Source organism: Aythya fuligula, chromosome 22 (assembly GCF_009819795.1).
Source record: "Aythya fuligula isolate bAytFul2 chromosome 22, bAytFul2.pri, whole genome shotgun sequence".
In the NCBI taxonomy this organism is placed as follows: Eukaryota; Metazoa; Chordata; class Aves; order Anseriformes; family Anatidae; genus Aythya; species Aythya fuligula.
Window position 1 is genome coordinate 4,493,311 of NC_045580.1, and position 19,384 is coordinate 4,512,694.

At 54.3% G+C, this 19,384-nt stretch overlaps 1 protein-coding gene across 2 annotated transcripts in view; it reads left to right on the forward strand.

The window, feature by feature from the left end:
- The window catches only part of GRIK4 (glutamate ionotropic receptor kainate type subunit 4), a 165,079-nt gene that overhangs the window by 133,865 nt on the left and 11,830 nt on the right, over positions 1 to 19,384 (forward strand). For both annotated transcript variants that reach the window (XM_032201853.1, XM_032201854.1), the window contains exons 9-13: positions 1,850 to 2,002; positions 2,771 to 2,875; positions 8,178 to 8,285; positions 9,007 to 9,210; positions 16,564 to 16,677. In XM_032201853.1, coding sequence (XP_032057744.1) covers positions 1,850 to 2,002; positions 2,771 to 2,875; positions 8,178 to 8,285; positions 9,007 to 9,210; positions 16,564 to 16,677 — 684 coding nt within the window. The remainder of the gene's footprint in view (positions 1 to 1,849; positions 2,003 to 2,770; positions 2,876 to 8,177; positions 8,286 to 9,006; positions 9,211 to 16,563; positions 16,678 to 19,384) is intronic.

Genomic DNA, 19,384 nt, shown 5'->3' on the forward strand with positions numbered 1-19,384 from the left:
TTCCTGGCATGTAGGAGGCAGCTGGAAGCAGGGAGCTGGTGTCACCCCCCAGGTAACCCCACAAGAAGGCACTCACCTACCCCCAAAAAAGCCAGAGACAGAAGAACAGAGAAGATTTGGCACAGGGATTTAACAGCAACAACAATAATAATAAAAGTGGTCCATTGAGGGCACGGGAGGGCCTCTTGTTCCCTATGGAGATGACTCAATTTTCTGCATCACAACCCCCTCCCCACTCCCTAAACTGCTTGAAAAGTACACGGGGACCACCTGAAATCCCAGCAAATTGTTCGAGGCTGAGGAAAAAATATTCCAGTCAATAATGTCAAATGCTTCACCAAGATTTACAAGTCTCTCTCTCACCAGCTAATAAGAGATCATTAACTGCTCGGGAAATAATGGAAATCAAAACCCAGCAGGAGGCAATTACAAGTGCAGGGCCGATGTCCTGATTTGGTATGAGATGGTGAAATTTTGGTGTCACAGGGGTTGCATTTGCTGTCACAACATTTTTGACTGGCCAACTGCGTTTAACGTGGTTCCTGATCCAGGAAAGCAATTGCTAATTGTGTATGGTGTAACCGGAATGGGATTCGGTCCACAGTCAAAATTAAATGTTTGCTAAAGAGCTTCACTGATCGGGGGCCAAGGATGGGACAGGCTGGAGAATCAGACCCAAGACTGCTCGGGGCTCACGGGAAGGTGCCTGGATACTCTTTGAGTAAGGCAGGAGCATCAGCTATGTGCAGGAGGAGAGATGGAGCAAACGTGAGTCAGTACCAGGGGACAGGAGTTGGAAAAAGGAGGGATTACGGGTAGTGTTAGAGCTACAGGTCGGGGTTTTGCTGGCATTAGGCTGGAATCGTGCCTTTTTACCCCTGCCTGCTTGTATGTTTTAAGGCTTTGCACTGCTCGTTACCTGCCTAAGCCCAGGCCATTGCGGTCGATGAGGTTCCACCACTGGTCTGCGTGAGGTCAAGCAGGGTTAAGTCGGGCTCGCTCTGTCCAAATTAGCGATGTGGTTGAAGCCCAGGGTTCCTGGGGAGGATTGAACCGGGTGAGATTGTCCCCGCAAGGCAGCTGGCAGAACTGAACAAAGCTGAGCAAGCTTTGGAGGAGGAAAGGGGCACGAGGCTGCAGCTGAGCTGCCCGAAGTCACCAAGAGGGCAGGGCAGGGGACAGGAGCCCCCTGGCTGGAGCTGGCCCAGCCCCCGGCCACAGCTGCAACTGTAAAGGATGCTTTGGGAAGGACCCATGAGGAAATCATAGCCTTGGCAGTAACGAGCTGCAACAGCTTAATTCCAGCCGAGTCAGGAGGTGACAATAATTAGAAGTGAGATCTTAGCCACGCCAGTGAACACAAGGGAGCAAACGGCCAATTATTGACTAGATCAAACCCCTCAGAACGACGGTGTGGGCAAAAGACACTGTCTGTGCGGCTGGATGGCCGAGGAAATCTGATTAAAGGCAAACTGAGCAAAGGTGGGAAGGCGAGGGAGCGAGCTCTGTGCTGCTGGACATTGCAGTGCCACTGCAGTGCAGGTGACAGCAGGACGCTGGAGGCGGTGGCATGGGACAAGACGGTCTCTGATGCACCAGAAAGCCAAGGTGATGTTGTTTGGGAAACAGCTCTATGAAATCCTCATTTCTCATGGATCTGGCACTCACAGCAGTGCTGGAGGGAGGATCCTCTGGCCCCTAACGCTGGCTGATGCAGCCCAGTTGTGTTTCCTCCTGTGGGTACAGGGTTCCCCTGGGGCAGCAGATCGAACGGGTGTCCCCGAAGGACCAAAATAAAACAGAGCTTGCTTAGAAAAAGTGAGTTTCTTTCTCTTCCTTTCCCCCGCAGCTCTCCTCCGCCCTGCTGTTCGACGCTGTCTACGCCGTGGTGAGCGCCGTGCAGGAGCTGAACCGGAGCCAGGAGATCGGCGTGAAGCCCCTGTCCTGTGGCTCTGCCCAGATCTGGCAGCACGGCACCAGCCTGATGAATTACCTGCGCATGGTGAGCGGGGCTGGAGCTCGCCGGCAGCGAGGGGTGGGCACGTGGAGGCTGGCACAGGTCTCGGGCACACAGCATCCGTCTGTTTGAAGCCAGCACTGGCAGTGAAAAGAGAGGAGATCTGAGGGCTGGTTTGGTGCTAGCCTTGGAAGTACGTGAAAACTCCATTTTTCAGGTTTTGCTGCAGAAAACCTGAAGTTCAATGAATTTTTATTATTTTTTTTTAAGTGGGAATGTTTCTAAGCGGTGCGAGTTCTGTTTTGAGTGAACTCGGGCTGATGTGAGGTTGTGCAGTGCGACTGCTTAGAGCTCGGTGGCCAGAGGTGAGCTGCCTGTGGAAGGCTTTGGGTCCCTTTGAACCCAGAATTGTGCTCCCTAGGATCAGGCTGAGTTTATCGATCTCACCCTCAGAGCTGAGCTGGGCCACGCAGAACGAGTGTGGGTTTTGAGCCAATTTGGGGCGCATCTGAAATACCGTGAGATGAGGAAATTTCATGAGGGCTTTTTTTGCCGGAGGAAGGACCAGCTGAACCCGAACCTTGTGCTGCTTCAGTCCATGTACGTGAAGCCATAGAGATCACAAAGCTTTTCGGCTTCCCTTGTGGCTGAGAAGCTCTCAAGCGATGTTCAGCCCGCACGGCGATGCCAGGCACCCACCTTGGCTCCTTTTGCAACACGAAAACCACACCAGCGTTGTGCCATCGCTGCCGGGAGGGTGGCTGGGCACGTGGCCACCTCGACGGGCGCTGTAACTCACTCTCTCTTGGACAGGTAGAATTGGAAGGTCTCACCGGCCACATCGAATTCAACAGCAAAGGCCAGCGGTCCAACTACGCCCTGAAAATCCTGCAGCACACACGTGGTGGCTTCCGACAGGTGAGGGAGGTGGTTTGGGCTGCTGGGGACGCACTGGGTGCATCCTTGCAGGATTTTGGCTCACTGCACTGGTCCTTATTCTATCCATTACCCTCTCTCTTTTCAAGTGATGTCTTCAGTCAAAATTAAGGATGCTGTGGGGACCGGAGCTTGGTGCCACTGGCAACAAACTGTTGAGATTACGCGACACAAGCCCAAGGAATTAGGCTTTCACTAGTAAATCCAAACCTCCTTCAGGAAAAAGGGAAAAAAAAAAATGAAGCCCTTAAAGGAGACTTTTTGTCTGTCTTATTTCCATGCTGACAGCGCTACAGCTGCCCTTTTCTTGGAGATTGCCGTATCCCCTAGATGCTGGCAGAGAACAAAAGCTGTTGTGTCTTACTGTCCTGTCCCACACCAGCAGAGCGTTCTGGCTTTAGGAAATCTTTTGGTCTGGCAGCAGTGAGCTTTAGCCTCGGCAGGACGTTGCCTGCCAGCCCTTACCTGTCAAGTGACAGCTCGGCTTTGATGCTGCCTTTAGCTGGCTCCGAGTGAGCCGGGCTCAGGCTGGCATCCTCCCCACAGCAGGATCTCTCAGAGCACCGATGCCCTTTGAATCATTACCCAAGCCCATCACGCTCTGAGTAAAAGTGACAGCTCCAAGCCCGTCTGCATTAACAGGAGCCTACGTTCAGCTAAAGCAAGGGAAGCAAATGCTGTAAGCCTCGCTACGACTGCTGCGTTTCCCACGTGCTCGAACGTGGCAGGGAGCTGGCGTGAAGTGTGCAGGTCCTCCTGGAGCAGCGCTGCTCGGGGAGCTCCACGAGGGCTCTGAGAGCTGCACTACCCCTGGCAGCCCTGCCCGTGTATCTCAGCTCCTCACTCGGGTGACAGAAACGATGGCTTTTCCTTCCCATCACCGAGTAAGCATCCCTGCTTGGATCTCCCCTCCCTGGGCAGGTGAAGGTGCGAGGTTTCTGCCTGTACTTCAGGGGGTGCTGGCTCACTCTCTGCTGTCCCTTCTGACCCTTTCCCTAGCTTGCAGGCTTGCTTTGGGGTTGAAGGGTGGTCCTGGTTCCCATCCCGCTGTGTTTGGTGGCCGCGAGCCCTCTCCCAGCAGTTTTTCTGCCTAAAACCTGCTCTGTCTGCCCACAGCAGCCTTTCTGCTGCCTGCTCTCCCCTTCTCAGGCAGCCCCACAGAGGATCTTGCCTAGCAGCAGGGCCACGTGGGACCTGCTCGCAGGTTTTAGGGGCTGTCACCCACGTACCCAGCTGGGACGGTGACCCCAGACCCTGCTGTAGTCTCCTCCACGGCTGCAGAGGGAAGCCGAAGCCCTGCAGGCTGCAGCCTCTCCACTGCGCCATAGGTGGTTATCTTCTGCTCGCCAAGCAGGCTTCCCGGAATGAAAATAACTAAATAAATCATTAGAAATCATTTAATTAAACCCATCGCGAGGGGACAGGGTAAGGAACAGGCATTCACATCCTGGGGGCAATCTTGTTCCCAAGGGTTGCATTAGCTGATTTGTCCGGGCCCTCGTTTGAAACGCTCCTATTTCCTTCTTATTTTTAATCAAGCTCACGCTCTCTGCCCATTTCTCTCTCTTTCTCTCTCCCACCCTCTCTCCTTCCATCTACCGAAGCCACAGGGACTTCCAGCTCATCAGCTTTGATAGAGAATTCACCGAATCTTGAAGCTGATCCAGGTCTCAGCCAGCAAACAAATTAGAGACACTTAGATTTTAAAATTTGCTGTTGCTTTTGGGCAAGGAGAGACAGGGCTTTTTGACATCCAATTCTTAATACATTTATGTAATGCACCGAACGTGTTTTTTCCTGATTTAGCTTAACTAGTGGAAATTTTTCCCCAGCCATATGAAAGCTGCTCTCTGCTCGCAGAATGCCCGATAAAGCACAGGCTCATTAATGTGTCGGTGATCCATAGATCTGACAAGGACTGAGTCGGTAAATGTCATCTTTTTATTTTCTCCCTTTCTTTCCCCATACAAAACGCATCGCTCAGGCTGCTGGGCAGCGATTTGCGCTGAATGCCGAGCTGAGGTTTGGCAGCTCAACGAGAGGGAATGAAAAGGGGCTGGGACTTGCCTGGCCCTGGGGCAAGCTAGAGGATAGGCAGGGGGGAGCTGGAGCCCCACGAGGGGCAGATCGTCCCCAGCTCTGGCTGTGATGTCCTGGCGGCTAGCTGACTGCTGGCATCCAGCTCTGGAGCAGTGGAAGTGACGGGGGTGCCTAATTGCAGCGTTGATGAGCTGCAGATGAGCTACCAGCTGATAGCTCCGGGACCCTCCGCAGTCCCCGCCGCATCAAGCCTTTTTGACGGAGAAGCGGCTGAGCGGTCTCGGCGGGGCTTGCTCCTCTTTAGCAAAGGTTCAGAGACGGATCCTGCAAGGAGGCAGCGAGCTCGGAGCCTGCCAGACACCATCCATCCGTCCTGCCTGGGTGATGCCGGGTGTCATTTGTCTCCTCTGGGGGACAGGGAGGCTCTGGGGGGGCTGCGTGTGTGCCCCAGGGTTGGACAGGTTTCTGTAGCTGGCTCTCTGCATGTCCCCTGCTGACTTTTGCCCTCTTGCCTCCGTCTTGCGGCGTCCTTCAGGAGTGCCAGCCACCTGGCAGCTTTGTGCAGCGCCCTCTGAAGGTTTTTCCTTCATTTGTTTGCTCTATTCCCTTATCCACCCCCCTCTCCAGCCATGAATTCCCTCCTTTCTGGGCTGGCGGAGGCACCATGTACCCAGTACCCACTTAATTACATCTCCTACTGGCACAGCCCCTTCCCGTCAGTGCCGACAAGGATCTCCAAGCATAGACCTGATGAGAAATGGGAGCAGGCCACGGAGGAGGGGAGGTGATGGATGTGATCCTCAGGACGGTGCTTGCTAATTGTAGCCCAGAGGGGAGCTGGCTTCGCTGCACTGGAGACCTGCCTGGTGTAAGACATCCACGTTGAAGGCTGGCTTTACCTTAATTTTTAGGTAAAAGAATTAGGGACTCCTGAAGTTTATGGAGAGGTCTCGCCGTGTTGTCTCTCGCTGCCATTCGGACCCGCGGGGCACCAAGCAGCAGACTTCATTAAGATCATTAGTGCGAGGGGCTTTTTGTCATCCTGTGCCACGAGGAGCTCGCGAGCCCAGGCATCATTAACGGGGCCGTGTCTGAGCGGAGCAGCTGAAGGATTAAGGGAGCGAGCCACACTTGCATTGCTTTAACTGCTGGTAATTTTCTCCGGAGATAAGAAATCTTTAAGTGCCAGCGATCTCAGTAATGCCTTGTGCAGAGCAGCTGATTTGAGGGGCCTCTCCTGCCTGTGGGGATGGCGCAGTGTCAAGTCCTTGCTTGTCCCAGGCTCCAGCAGCTGCTTTTTGGGCTGGTTCGCCCTGAAATAGGGTCTTTGCTCCCTGCTGTCCACTAGGGCTTGTATCAAGAAAGGTCTCCTGCAGGAGGTGCTGAGGGGGCTGCAGGGGGCACGTACAGAGCTCTCTCCATCCGAGCCGTGCTGCCACCTTCCCCCACGTGCTATAATCCCTCTCACAAAGGTCTCGAGCTCCAATTTGCAGCCAGGTAGCTGTGTCGCCCTCGCTGCTCTCTCGGGAAAGCTCTGCCATCGTCGCTTCAGCTCCTCCCATCCTTGGAAGCCCTCCTTGGGATTTTTCAGCCTGTTTATTTCTGGCCGCTTTCTATCTATTTATTTTTGCGCTAACGTTATCGTTTTAGCTTCGAAAGCTGTTCTACCTCTTTGCTATGGGCCTCCTCCACCTGCTGTATTTTTACAGACCAATCACTGCCTCCACTAAAAACTCCCGCGTCCTAAAAACTCCTAAATCCTAGTCCCGAGCCTTAACGCCACAACCATCTTAACCACGTCTGGGCAGAGCGTTTGATTATCCCCTAACGCGCTCAGCAGATGAATATGTTTTCTGTTTTCCAGAGGCTCTTTATACGTAGATAGAGATGATTAAAATCACCTTGACATCCGTCTTGCAGGAAGAGGGGGAGAGCTGAGGATCCCCGCCGTCTCCTGCCACGTCAGGCTTCAGATGTGGATCAGCACGAGGAGACAATTAATGGCACTGTCACCCTGCGAGGGAACAGTCAAACAAGCCAGGATGGGGTGGAAGGACCCCGGCACACGGCAGTGCCTGGCTTCGGTGCTGCGTTCAAAGCAAGGTCAAAGCCACTGCGCTGTCAGAGGAGGAGGCAGTCAATTAGTCTCAATATGCCAGCAGGGGAGGGAGGAGTCAGAGAAGAGCAAAGGCTGTTAAAATTAAAGTTAATCTGTCACTAATCTCTGCTTGTGAAGTCTAGGGGGGGGGAAAAAAACAACGAGGAGATGTTTGTGACTGCTCCCAGGCTCAGAGAGGCAGGTGGAGCAGAGGGGTTGTGTTCAGCAGCCGCTGCAGGAGGCGAGCACCTTGGTGCAGAGCTGGGCGAGCTCCCTGTCCGAGAAGAGACTGGAAAATTCCCAGTTTGAGGCTCTTGTTCCCAGAGATGAGTCCTGCCCTGCAGTGTGACCGTACAACCAGGATGCCCAAGACCTGCTCCAGTACAGCCATCACCGTGCCTCCATCCCCCATCAGGGGCTCAGTGCCCCTCATGTTGGGTGCAGCCCCCAGGGGTGCTGGCAGCATGTTCAGAGCTCCTTGCTGCAGGGAGTGCCTTTAGCAGGGACTTACTGATGCTGCAGAAGGTGCTGAGCTGGCAGCTTGGAGGAATGACCCCTCTTGTGTTACCTGCAAGGGGTTGCTCCAGCAAGCAGGGCGATTCAGCCCCCAGTGGGGTGGCGGTGCTTTCGGGCTGCCTTCAGCTCAGCAAAGGGGCTGGGAGGTGACTGCGAGGTCCTCAACCATCCATCGTGCTGTAGGCAAAGCCCTGACCAGGAAAGGATTTGCTTGAGCCCCACGTTTATGGAGGAGCTGTGAAGACACGTGTGCATTTTGGGGTCAGCCACCACCTCTCCGAGCCACGCTTCAGTGGTGTTGGAGGACTTTGGCTGGGCCAGCTCTTCAGCAAGTGGTGGGCTTGGACCTGATGGGATCAGAGAGGCTCTGCAGAAGGAAAAAGGGAGAGGAAAGGGTCTCAGGGAGAGCGAGCTGGCCTCTCTCAGCTGCAGGTCTACAAATGAGACAATAAAAGGCTCTTCCAGGGGACATAAGGGAGCAGGATCCTGATCTGTATGCTCAGTAACGGAGTGTTCGTAAATACCTTTTACAGGGCCAGCCGGATGCTTGTCAGTCACCGGAGCCATATGGTGGGAGCGTACAGTGATTTGTCCTGTAAATTCCATTATTATATCTGCTTCTCTCTCCAGATCGGCCACTGGCACGTTTCTGAAGGACTCAGCATGGACAACAGGATCTTCTCCTCCAACATCTCCGACAGTCTGTTCAACACCACGCTCATTGTCACCACCATCCTGGTAAGCGAGGGGGTCACCTACAGTTCCCATTAGCTCGTCGCCAGCCCGGTGCTTAGGGGTGTCAATCAGCTGCAATATTATTCTCTCCTCCTACCCCCCTCTGCCCCCAGCATGCAGTGTTGCACACTGATTTCATAAAGAACAGACGATCAAATCTCTAATTACAGCACTGAGGACAATTCATGACAGTGTAATTAAACTCAAGTTGATGTTTCATATGGAAATGATATTTGATGAGTTCAGAAGCAGCTGGGGAGAGGGCTGGAATGGGGATAAGTTGCCATTTTACATTCATCTCTGAATGATGTTCTTGTTCTGTGTACAGCTGGTAAGTTGGAAGGGACAGTTGTCCCAGCTCCCCATAAAAATTACTAAAATTGGCTAAGATGGGTGCAACTTTCATGAACCAAGACCTCACAGGTACAAGCAATCCAGGCAATTACCCTTATAGAAGTTCCCTGTCCGGTGCTGGGCTGGTACCCATGACTTTTTCCAACACTTCTGCTTGGAAGACCCTCAAAACCCCGAAGCGCTCTGGCCGTTATTCCCTTACATCCCACTAAGTTTGCTGAAAGAGAGGCCGAGCTGGAAAAATCATCCCAAGTGCCCCATCCCAGAGCTTTTGCATCCCAGCCTGGGCAGGGAGCCCCTTCCCCGCTGCTCCGTGTGGCCGGGACGCCCCGGCTAAGATGGGAATGACAGCTGCCCAGTTTCGATGCAGGAAAACCCCTATTTAATGCTGAAGTGGAACCATCAGGAGCTGGAAGGCAACGACCGCTACGAGGGCTTCTGCGTGGACATGCTGAAGGAGCTGGCCGAGATCCTGCGCTTCAACTACAAGATCCACCTGGTTGGTGATGGTGTGTACGGAGTCCCCGAGGCAAACGGCACGTGGACAGGGATGGTTGGGGAGCTGATTGCTCGGGTAAGTGAATTAACTGCTCCTTTTAGCCGTGCTCCAGTGGGACTTGGCTACGACAAAGCCTGGCGCTTTATTATGTGCTCCAGGAGGCTAAGGATGGATGGGGGTTTTCGTCTGCGTGCAAGGCTCTGACCGGAGGATCCCTCTTCAGTGTTTTCTCCTGGCTCTGTAAATGCATTTGTTGTGTCAGTGTGACACTGCGAAGTCGCGACGGGTGTTAGGGCCCCTGGGCTCTCTCAAGGCTGTTTGCTTTGCCTGCACTCAGATCCCGGCTCGACACCGAGTGGTGTTTGGTTATTTTTTTTCACAGCGGGAAAAAAAAATAATGGAAATTTGACATAGGAAAATGTGCAGGTACCGGCAGGGTGGGCAGTAGAAATCAAAGCAAACTTGCAAAAAGGCACTGTTTGAGCGGGGAGGGAAGGGGGTAAGAATCTCATTTCTACCCAGAAAAGTTTGGGCAGGTTCATTTCAGCACCTCAGCTTTTGGTATTGTTTTTGGAGAGGAACAGTTTTTGTTTGCTCGCTGTGTATGGATCGAGCTCTGTTCACGATTCCCCTCCGTGGCAGTGATGTAGCCCGAGAGCCCCCTGCTTTTGCTGGGTCTGGCAACTTCTTGCTCCTGTGCCCCGCTCCCTGCTCTTTGTTTTCCTCCACAGCTGAAGGTGCTCCTTCCCCGGAGCTTAAACACAGCTGATGAAATGCTTCGAGATCCCTAGTAAAACAGGCTTAGCCAAAGCTAACATTAAGATTGATGCCATTTACACCGATCCTTCCTCGCTGGGTTCCGTGCTGCCTTGTCATTACCGCCGTGCCTGCGAGGACCCGGTGACAGCTTCTCAGCTGGTGGCAGCTCCGCGGGGAGGTGTGTTTGTGATAATCCTCAGCGCTGTGCCAGAGGAGCACCCGAGCCTCCCCATCATTCCTCTTACAGCAGCGGTGTGTCCTGCTGCAAAGCAGGGGAACAAGAACCCGATCCCATCCCTGTAGGGCGAGCATCTCTCCATGATGCCCCTCCAGCAACCCTCTGCTTCTCCCCCAGCAGGCAAAGGGGGCCTGGCTGATGCTCCCTCCTCCCTTAGCAGCTCTGTTTGAGTGTCCCAAGCCAGGTGGGACTGCTCCAGGGCTGAGCAAGGTGCTGAGGGGCAGGATACGTGCTCAGGTCCCCGTTCAACCAGTGCCAAGTCCTGGGTCACCCTTCCCAGCACAGCGCGAGCTTGGTGCCAGCTGAGATTCCTCTGGTGAGGAGCCTCCTGTTTGCAAATGCTCGGGGCTATTGGCACAGTTTTTATCCACCTCTCGCTCTGTGTATCCGCACACAACTACATGTCAAACACTTCTGCAGCAGTTCTTCTGGGAGGCGAGGAGGAGCGGGGTGTGATGTGTGAGCTGGGCAGGCGAGGAAGGGAACAGCCCCTTGGGGTTTTTGGTCTGCTGGCCCTGGCAGCACCTCCCCGTTGGATGGGAGCTCCTGGAGGGTGCTTTTTGGTAGCAATAAGTGTTTTAACTTCATCTTCACAGAGAAACAATTTGTTTCTCCTTCAGCTCGAGCTTTATTTAGGAGGATTTTTATTTCTGCTTCAGCAGGACAGAGCTGGCAAATCTGTGCGAGGCTGAATCAGAAATTAGAGACGAGAACAGGCGTTCTCTGCTTTGTTCTCTCTAGGCCCTTCAGAAGCTTTATAAGGGTGGTTTCAGTGAGTTTTTGATGGGTGCCATGTCCTGGCAGGGCAGAGCTGGCCGTGTGGGTGCTGCTTTCCGTCCCGCCTGGAGGCAGAAGCAGCAGAGGACGTGTTGGCCACCCAGTTCCTCTGCCAGGGGATTCATTCCTTGGGCACTTTTCTCCCTCCAGCTCAGCTCCGTGCAGTCCTGAGCACAGGGAGGGCATTAGTTAGGACACAAACCTGCCACTGGGGTCAGAGCATCCCAAATCCTACCCAAAAGGAAAGCTCTGCACCTGACTCTTCATGCAGCGCTGTGTTACTGTAAATTAGGGATTCCTTCCTCACCCCGATCAGCTTCTCGTGCAGTGAGCTTTGACCAGGGTGCATGTAAGTGTGCAGGACCAGCAACTCTGGGCTATCTGGGAAAAACGTTTCCTATTACTGCTTCTGGATTGACCAGCTATTGATTCATCCCTAAGTGCTGAAAATTCTCTTACAGTTAATTGCGCGCTGTGGTACGAGTGAGACGCTTTCTGTACAAACATCCGTGTGTTGTTGACCCAAATTCACAGGGATGAATCCGATCGACCCGCTCACAAAACCCGTTAGGAGCTGAGGAGCACGAGGAATGGGATGGCTGGGGGTTAGCAAAGGAGCTGCAGAGGTCCTGGGTCCGGGTCAGCAGTACTGGGATCAGAAACCCTGTCAGCGTCGTGGTCAGGAGAAGGAGATGCAGCCTGGGAGAAGTCACTTGGAAGGACTCAAACCCCTTCCTTAATGAAGATATCACTAATTTGGAAACCGCCAAGCTAACCGGTTGCTCTGTGCACACGGGGCAGGGCGGCTCAGCACCGATCCTATCCCTCGAGGGAGCAGGGCAGCAAAGCTGCTCTTGGGATGGAGCAGGCTTCCCCAATAGCCCCACCGGGTCTGGCACGGGCAACTTCAGCCTCCAGCAGCTGGGCTGACACCTTGCACGCCTGCTATCCGTAACAAGCAAACGAGGGGGAACAGCAAATCTTCCTCTCGCCTATTGTTTGCCTTTGGAGCCTTCGGGGACAACAGCACGGGAAGAATTACGCCTCACTTCTTCCTGCCGTGGTACGGAGCCCGGCTTTGCCTCCCCGATGGTTGCCTTGTCTTCCCTTTCTCTTCCCCAGCACGTCCTCGAGCCGAAATGAATTTTGCTAGTCAGCTACAAGCCGGCGAGTGTATTTTCCAGGCGATGTGACAGCTCTCTCTTTGTTCCAGCACGGCTCTACTTGCTGTCTGGGTAGCGGAGCGCCTTGGTGGCTGTGCTCGGTGCCTGTACTTCGCCTCTCAGCACGCTGCTGGTGCTCAGCACCCTGTGCTCCTCCCGAGGAGCTGTGTCTGTGCCCCGGGGGCACCCACCTCGGGGCTGCCCCCGGGGAACAGAGCTAAGCTGACAGGACATGGTGTGGTTTTGCCAGCAGGCTTTACCCGCAGGAATGTGATGCTGGGGTTTTGCTGTGAGGCCTCCCTGTGACAGCTGGATCACCGCCCTGTCCAGCTGGGCACCAGCACCAGGTGCCTCTCATCCCACCCCCCTGCACGTTCACCTGAAGGACAGCACAGCCCGGGCAGGAGCACGCTCCATGCAGACTTGGATTTCTTCTTCTGCAGCCTCTTCAGCTGCCCAGGCATCTTTTGACGTTTAAATAAGGACTCATGGACCAGGAGCTGGCCCTGCGGGGGCATTTAGGTACAAGGACCAGGTGCCACGGGGACAGCAGTGCTGGCCCATGGGTACAAGTCCCGTGGGTGGCGTGAGGCTGGTCCTGCTGCAGGAGGTGTTTTAGGGTGCGTTGAGGGAAAAGGGGCTGCAAAGCACCAGCTGGGGTGTGATGGGGTGCGGAGCAGTGCTGGGCCTTTGGCTTCTGCATCAGTGTCTCGAATCTGGCTGAGATCAGCAGCGATTAAAGCTCTTTTTAAAGCAGGGGAGGTGAAGCTGTGCATCCCGTGCCTCCTGCTCAGAAACCCCAACACCAAAGGCTGAAAGGACTTCAAGGCTTTGGGGTGAGGCTTTTCCAGCCCCGCTGCTGTGACCAGGGGAGGTGTTTTGCGCTCCGAGGCCCTCTCCTCAGCTGCTCCAAGCGTAGGGGATGGAGGAAGGGGAAAAGAGGGAGAAGTTCTTCCAAAATTGGCAGAGTCCTGCAGTGGGTGTTGGTGTTCAGCGAGAAAAAGCTGTGCGTGGGTGACGGGAGGGAGGGAGGGGGAGTCTCTGTGCGCTGGGGGGCTGCCAACGTGCTGGGGGGGGATGGTGGAGGTCGGTGGTGTGCTGTTGATCTTGTCCTGCACACGGTGTGCATGCTTACATTGCTGTGGTATGAGCTGGGTGGGTGTCCCTGCCGGCCCTGGGTGGCTTTTGGGGTCGCCGTTCCCGGTGTGTCATCCCAGCTGGCTCTTGCCAAGGGTGCAGGAGCGCCTGGCAGAGTTTCTCCTCCTGCCCCTAGAGATGGTGCAGGGGGAAGGCAGACCCGAGGCTGGTGTCTGCGCTCATTACTGATCCTCTAATGGAGGGTGGCAGCCTCTGGGGCTTTCAGGCTGTCGCTTTGCATACAGCAGAATTCACAGACGTCCTTCAAAAAAAAAACCAACAGTTTTGAGTGACCCTCACCTGGCCCTGGTTTTAAATGCAAGAATGTGCGTCCCTGGCTGCCTGCACAACCCGAAATAGCTCCTGTGCAGTAATTCAGCGACCAAACCATGCCACAAGACAGGTCTGCAGCCCTCAGGGTGAGGGAACAGAGTAAAAAATACCTCCCCCTGCCCTTGGCCACAGTGTGTGCTGTTGGCAGTGCCGGCGAGGAGGGCACTTATGCGCCCAGGGGATTTAGGAGCCGAGGTGCTGTTGAAGTCAGGGACTCCTCCTCCTGCAAGAAATCCCAGGTTTGTGCTGCAGGAGCCATCCTCCAGGCGTGTTTCGCACCAAAGCCTGGTGCAGCTCGGACTCTCCCCGCTGGCTGGAGGCTCGTGGGTGGCAGCAGGGCTGCGGCAGGGCCGCCCACCTGGCCCTGATGCTTTGGGAATTTCGTCAGGATCGTTCCCGGCCGGGCTGCGCCTGACGTCAGGCCCCATTCATCACCATTAGCCTCCAGATGAGCCTTGTCAGCATCCGCAGCGAGGAGGCGGCTGCCTCCTCCGGACTGGCAGTCCCCGCAGTTTCCTCCGTCAGCCTGCTTTAATTGTTGTTCCTCCTCAGGAGCCCAGCTCAGCCTCCGTGTTTAACATCTTTCCTCTCGCCTGGTGCGAGTTTTGGCCTTGCCTGAGCGGTGCTTTGTTAAAGGAGCTCCTGTTCCCACCCCCAAAATGCTCTGGGTCTTCTTCTAAGCCGATTTCATGCTGACATTTATAGCTGCAACTGTGTCGACGGCTGAAAATCCCACAGCGTTCGCCCCTCTTCCCCCCATCCTTCGCCTCCTGGTTTCCCTTCCCCCAGAGCTGGGACGCGGCTGGAGCGCAGAAACACGAAGAAAAACCCCGTTTCTTCCCCAAAACGCATTGTTCAGGCTATAAAACGCTAACTCCTACCCGTGCTCAGGTGGGGAGGGGAGGAGAGAGCTGAGGGCTGCAGCGCTGCCTGTAACCAAGATACGCTGACCCCGGTGAATCACACCCGTCGGGTGCACATCAGGAGGCGAAGGAGAAAGCATGAAATGGATGCTGGGCAGGCAGGGAGAGCACCGTGTGCCCTTCCCAGATCAAAGTCTCTTGCTGTCAGAAGGCAGCCCTGAAGTTGCATCGCTTCTGAGCCTGGAGAGGAAGAGGGAGAGGGAGCCTGAGGGAGCGGAGCCGCGGACGAAGCCGCCAGCAGCCAGGTCTCTGCCAAAGGAGGAGGCGAGCGGGGCCGTGCGGGGGTACCAGCAGCCTGCAAGGGGCTGGGGCTCGGCTGCTGCCTCCTGGGAGGACAAAAGTTGAGCAGGGAAAGAGCAGAGGGAGATGGGCTGTAATTGCCTTCACGCCGTTCAGCACAGGCAGCAGATGCAGCCAGTGCCCGTGGCAAGTTCTCCAGGTGCTCCAACCCAATCCTTTAGCACCCCGTGGCACTTTTTGGAGAACTGGGAGAGGAAAGGCATTGTCAGGATGAGCTGTATCTTCACCAGGGGCTCTGCTGGCGGAGCTCTCCCCAGGACAAGGGTACCTGCAAACCCTTTTAACATAGACAGGAGAGGGTTAGGCAGCTGGAGGCTTTCCCCGCAGATAAAATTCCTCACGTGCCATGTTCCGCGGATGAATTGATCCCATCTTTGTAATCTCCTGGTGTTTACAGAGGGCTCAACTGCTCACACGCGATGCTGTTATTGCTGGTGCCTTTTAAAAACCCTGTGGGGAAACGTCTGGCTAGGCAGAAATCCTCCCCAGCTCGTAACTCACTCCCGTCTGCACCTCCCAGGAACCCGTAATAGCTGCTGGGAAACAATTGCAAAAATCCAGCAGAGGGCTTGTCCAATAAAGCCGTCCTGTGAAATATCACCTTCTCCGTGCCCCCTGCCCCTCACCTGCTAGCGGGCAGGCTTGCTGATCCTTTGCTTTTCTTTCCTCTTTCCTCTGCCTGCAGGCTGCAGTAAGGCTGCCCTTTGCTCCTGCAGCTCCTGCCTTTTCTTGGCCCGTCCTCCCCATCTGCCTCAAAGTGGTTTTTTGGGGGGGTGCAGGAGCGAAAGACACGGGCAAACCTCAGCCAGGAGGCACTTGGCCCTGTTTTTTTCCTCGGGAAAGCGAGAGCAGCAGGGGCAGAGAGCGTGGCACGAGCGGTGCACCAGCAAATTTGCCTTTGAGTGGTGCATTTGCAAGTAGGGCATGGATCCAGGGAGATAAGCCGCATATTTTATCGGGTCTTCAGGCCTGATGGTGCTTTAGCTTCTGCACAGACCTCATGAAACTCGGGGACAACATGTGCAAATAGCTTTTCTTTCCCCCCTCCTCCCCTTTTTCTTTCTTTCCACATGCATAATTGCCATCCTGCAAAGCAGGCAAACAAATGTATAAGAGAATGGAGGAGGTTTCATTTTTATAGAAAGCAATTACCGACATTAAAAGAGCTACAGTAATAAATATTATATTTAAAATTCAAATTCCTTATCTATATTACAAGGGTATTAACGTTGGAATAAATTCTTCCCCCCCCCCCCCCCTCCCCCCCCCGCCCTCCCCATCTCATTTGGTTTGCAAGGCAATCTGGAAATTTTTACGCCAGTCCTCCGAATTTTTTGGAGTCGGAGCTGCAATTTCGGGAGTCTGGGTTTGGCAGGCTTGTAAACTTCATGGCTCGGGGTTTGTGAGCAATAAAGGTGCTTTGTTGTGATTTCCTACCTATGGTGCTTGCAAGTAACACCAGCCTTGTCTGGAAGGGGGCGGCTGCGTTAAATGGGGGCTGTGGAAGTGGGAGGCTGCAACTCACAGCTACAGAGAGGTAAAGAGTGGTCCGGAGCACGAGGTGGGTTATGCTTTGGGGTGTATGGGTGCAATACACACAGGGTGAGCACAAACATCACCAGGAAAACTCCTGCTGCTTTCCCCAGAGCCACGTCTTGCCCTGCAGCAACACACCCCGTCCCATTGGGATGGGGCACCCACCTTCCAGGAGCGGGTGCGTGGCCCTGGGCATGCTGTGCCCCCTTCCCTGCCTTTTCCCAGGCTCGGGGTCCTCATCTCTGCTCTCCTCTCTCTCCAGAAAGCCGACTTGGCAGTGGCGGGGCTGACGATTACCGCGGAGCGGGAGAAGGTGATTGATTTCTCTAAGCCATTCATGACTTTGGGAATTAGCATTCTCTACCGAGTTCATATGGTAAGCGACTTATTTTATAGCCATTTACGTCCCTCCATTATTTGCATGCAAACGCGCCTAGTTACAGAAGAACAGTGAATGACTCATGAAAATATTTTCTTTTCCTATTTAAACACAAATGTGCCGGACATTTATTTTCTTTTTCACCCCATGTCAGCTCAGTGCTTTCGGTTCCCATTGCTGAACCCCCAGCCCTGCTGGCTGCCTCCTTGGGCACAGCTCAAGGGCACCAGGAGGTGCCCAGGGTGCTGCTGCCTTGCAGGGGGGCTCTCAGACACCCTTGCTCCTGCATCAGCTTCGGGGGGGAGCCCCCAGGAGGGGCTTTGCAGCTCCAAGCCCCCATTTCCCAGGTGTTGCAGAAGGTGAGCGCAACGGGACGTCCTTCTATTCCCAACCCGGGGCTTTGCAACGTGCTTTGTGCGATGCTGAATGGGTTGAGAATTTCAGTGCTGGTCTCCTGTCAGCTCAACAATAGCAGCCAAAAGGATAAAACAATTAGAGCTGCCTCTCCCTGCCCCCTCTCTCCCTTCGCGAGGCTGCTGGAGATGCAGTGTTCTGCACGAGCATAAACAAACTTGCGCACACATCTCTCCGCGCTGAGTTGCTCCTGCCAAGAACAAACAAGTAATTAAAATCTAGTTAAAATTCCATTTCTTCTGGTACGTGCAGAATTTAGGATCAGTAGTTAACGGATCAGAAGGAGCCAGACCCTTTAAGCTTCGGCAGCTCAGCTGTGAGCAACTGTCCCTGCCCTGCGACCTTTCCCTTCCTGCTGCCAGCTGCCCCGTGCATCCGGGGGTGTTCCTGCCAGCATCACTTGGCTGGGATTATAATCGAGCTCCTGACTTTCTCACATGGGTTTTAAAGTTTGGGGATTGAGTCCCATGTGTGTTCTGCCTCCAATCAACCCCACAACCTCGAGTGAGGTCCTGCTCCTCGAACAGTGTGAGGACCCCATGGCAGGGGGTCCCCAGCTTCTCCTGCTGCGCTGAGGAGTGGGGCTGAGAGCTGGGCAGAATTAACTCAATATCCTGGTAAATATGCATTTAGCTCATCGCTCCCATTTTCCTGGAAGGATGGGGTATGCAGAGCAGCTGTGGGCGGCTGCCCTGCCCCTCCCTCCCCTTCCCCACCCCAGCAGACGTCTCCGCAATGTCAGAAATTGCAGCTGACGTATGTTCGTCGCGGCACGGCTCCGACGGAGGCTAATAAATAACCACAAATGCATCTCTTGCCGAGGAGTAGCCTCCATGCCCTAGTCTCCTCCCAGCCTGATGACATTTCATTTTAATTTCCATACAACTCCGCTTGCTAATGCTTTCTCCCCCTTTTCTCCTCCCCACCCACCCGGCCCAGCCACCACGCTGCGTCTCTTATCACACATAACCGAAGATGGCAGCTTTAAATGGGGCTGTCATTTTTCTCAATTCCGCTCGTTGTGATATAATCAAGTATGGATTTCTGACGCAGGGGCTCTAATAGGCTTTCTGCGAGGAGAAAAGGCTCGTTTTGTTTATTGCCTTCCCATCCTGGTGGGCCCTGCAGAGGGCAGGAGGTGACGACAGGTCCTCCTTGGCAGGTGCCTGGTGCTTTTTTCCTGCATGGAGGTATGTCGGGAGCCTGCTTTGTTTGTAGCACACACTTGGTTTTGCTCACACCTGCCTCTGTGGATGGGATTGAGGGACATTGAGGGACCAGCTTGCACATGGTCCTAGGTCATCAGCCCTGAAAGCCTGTGCTGTGCTCTCCCTGAGATGGGAAAGCGTTGATTTAGTGAGCACACGGGAAGAGCTGAGCTCAGAATAGGTGAACTGAGCTCAAAGGGGCTCTCTGACTGCTGCAGGAGATGGAAGAACTGGGGCACTGATGCCACGGCTCCTCCCCAGACAGTCCCTCCAGGCTGTCCTGGTGGTGCTGGGGGGTGAACAAGGAGCTCAAAGTGTCTGCCATGAGCCTGAGCACCGCTGAACCCAGCAGGACATTTGGTTCCTCCTCTTTTCCACTCATGTTCTGCACAGTCAGGCTCTGACCCCAATATCTGCCCCCTCCAGAAACCCACCCCTTGTCTGGCCAAGCATGAGGACTTCCAGGAACCCCCGAAGAGGGTGAGTGAATCCCTCTTGCCTCCGTCTGAGGATCTGCAGGAGGTCTTCATAAATTATTGGGCACTTTGAACGTTTCTATTCCAGGAAAAATAGCTCTTCCAATTAACAACGCTGTACTGGGACCTGCTAAAAATACCCGACAGACACCAGATATTGTCAATCCCATCTTCAAAACAGATAGATAAGAGAGAGTTTGTGCCCTCCGTGGGAACAGAATATCTTTATTCTTATCCACGACTGTGAATGAAAAGAATATGTAGCAGCAGCCTGGAAATGACTGAAGAGAAGCAGAACTACTACTGCTGCAAGTCACAGGAGAGACTCGCTGCCAAGCCTGGAACTTCAAGCTTCCAACGCAATTTCCCTAATGAGCATAATTTATTGACAAACTGCCCCGGAAACACGGAGGAGACGTTGAGGCCCTAATTACAGAGAGGGTCTTTGCTACAGGAGCATCTCACGAGGGAGCCTTGGCTGAGATGCTGACGATGCCTGGGAATTCCCTGCTGGTTTTGGGATGCCAGGGAAGGATGAGCTGCTCGGAGATGGGTTTCTTTTGGGAGAAGCTCCCGTTTGCTCGGCTGAGGGCAGGAGGAGCCTTC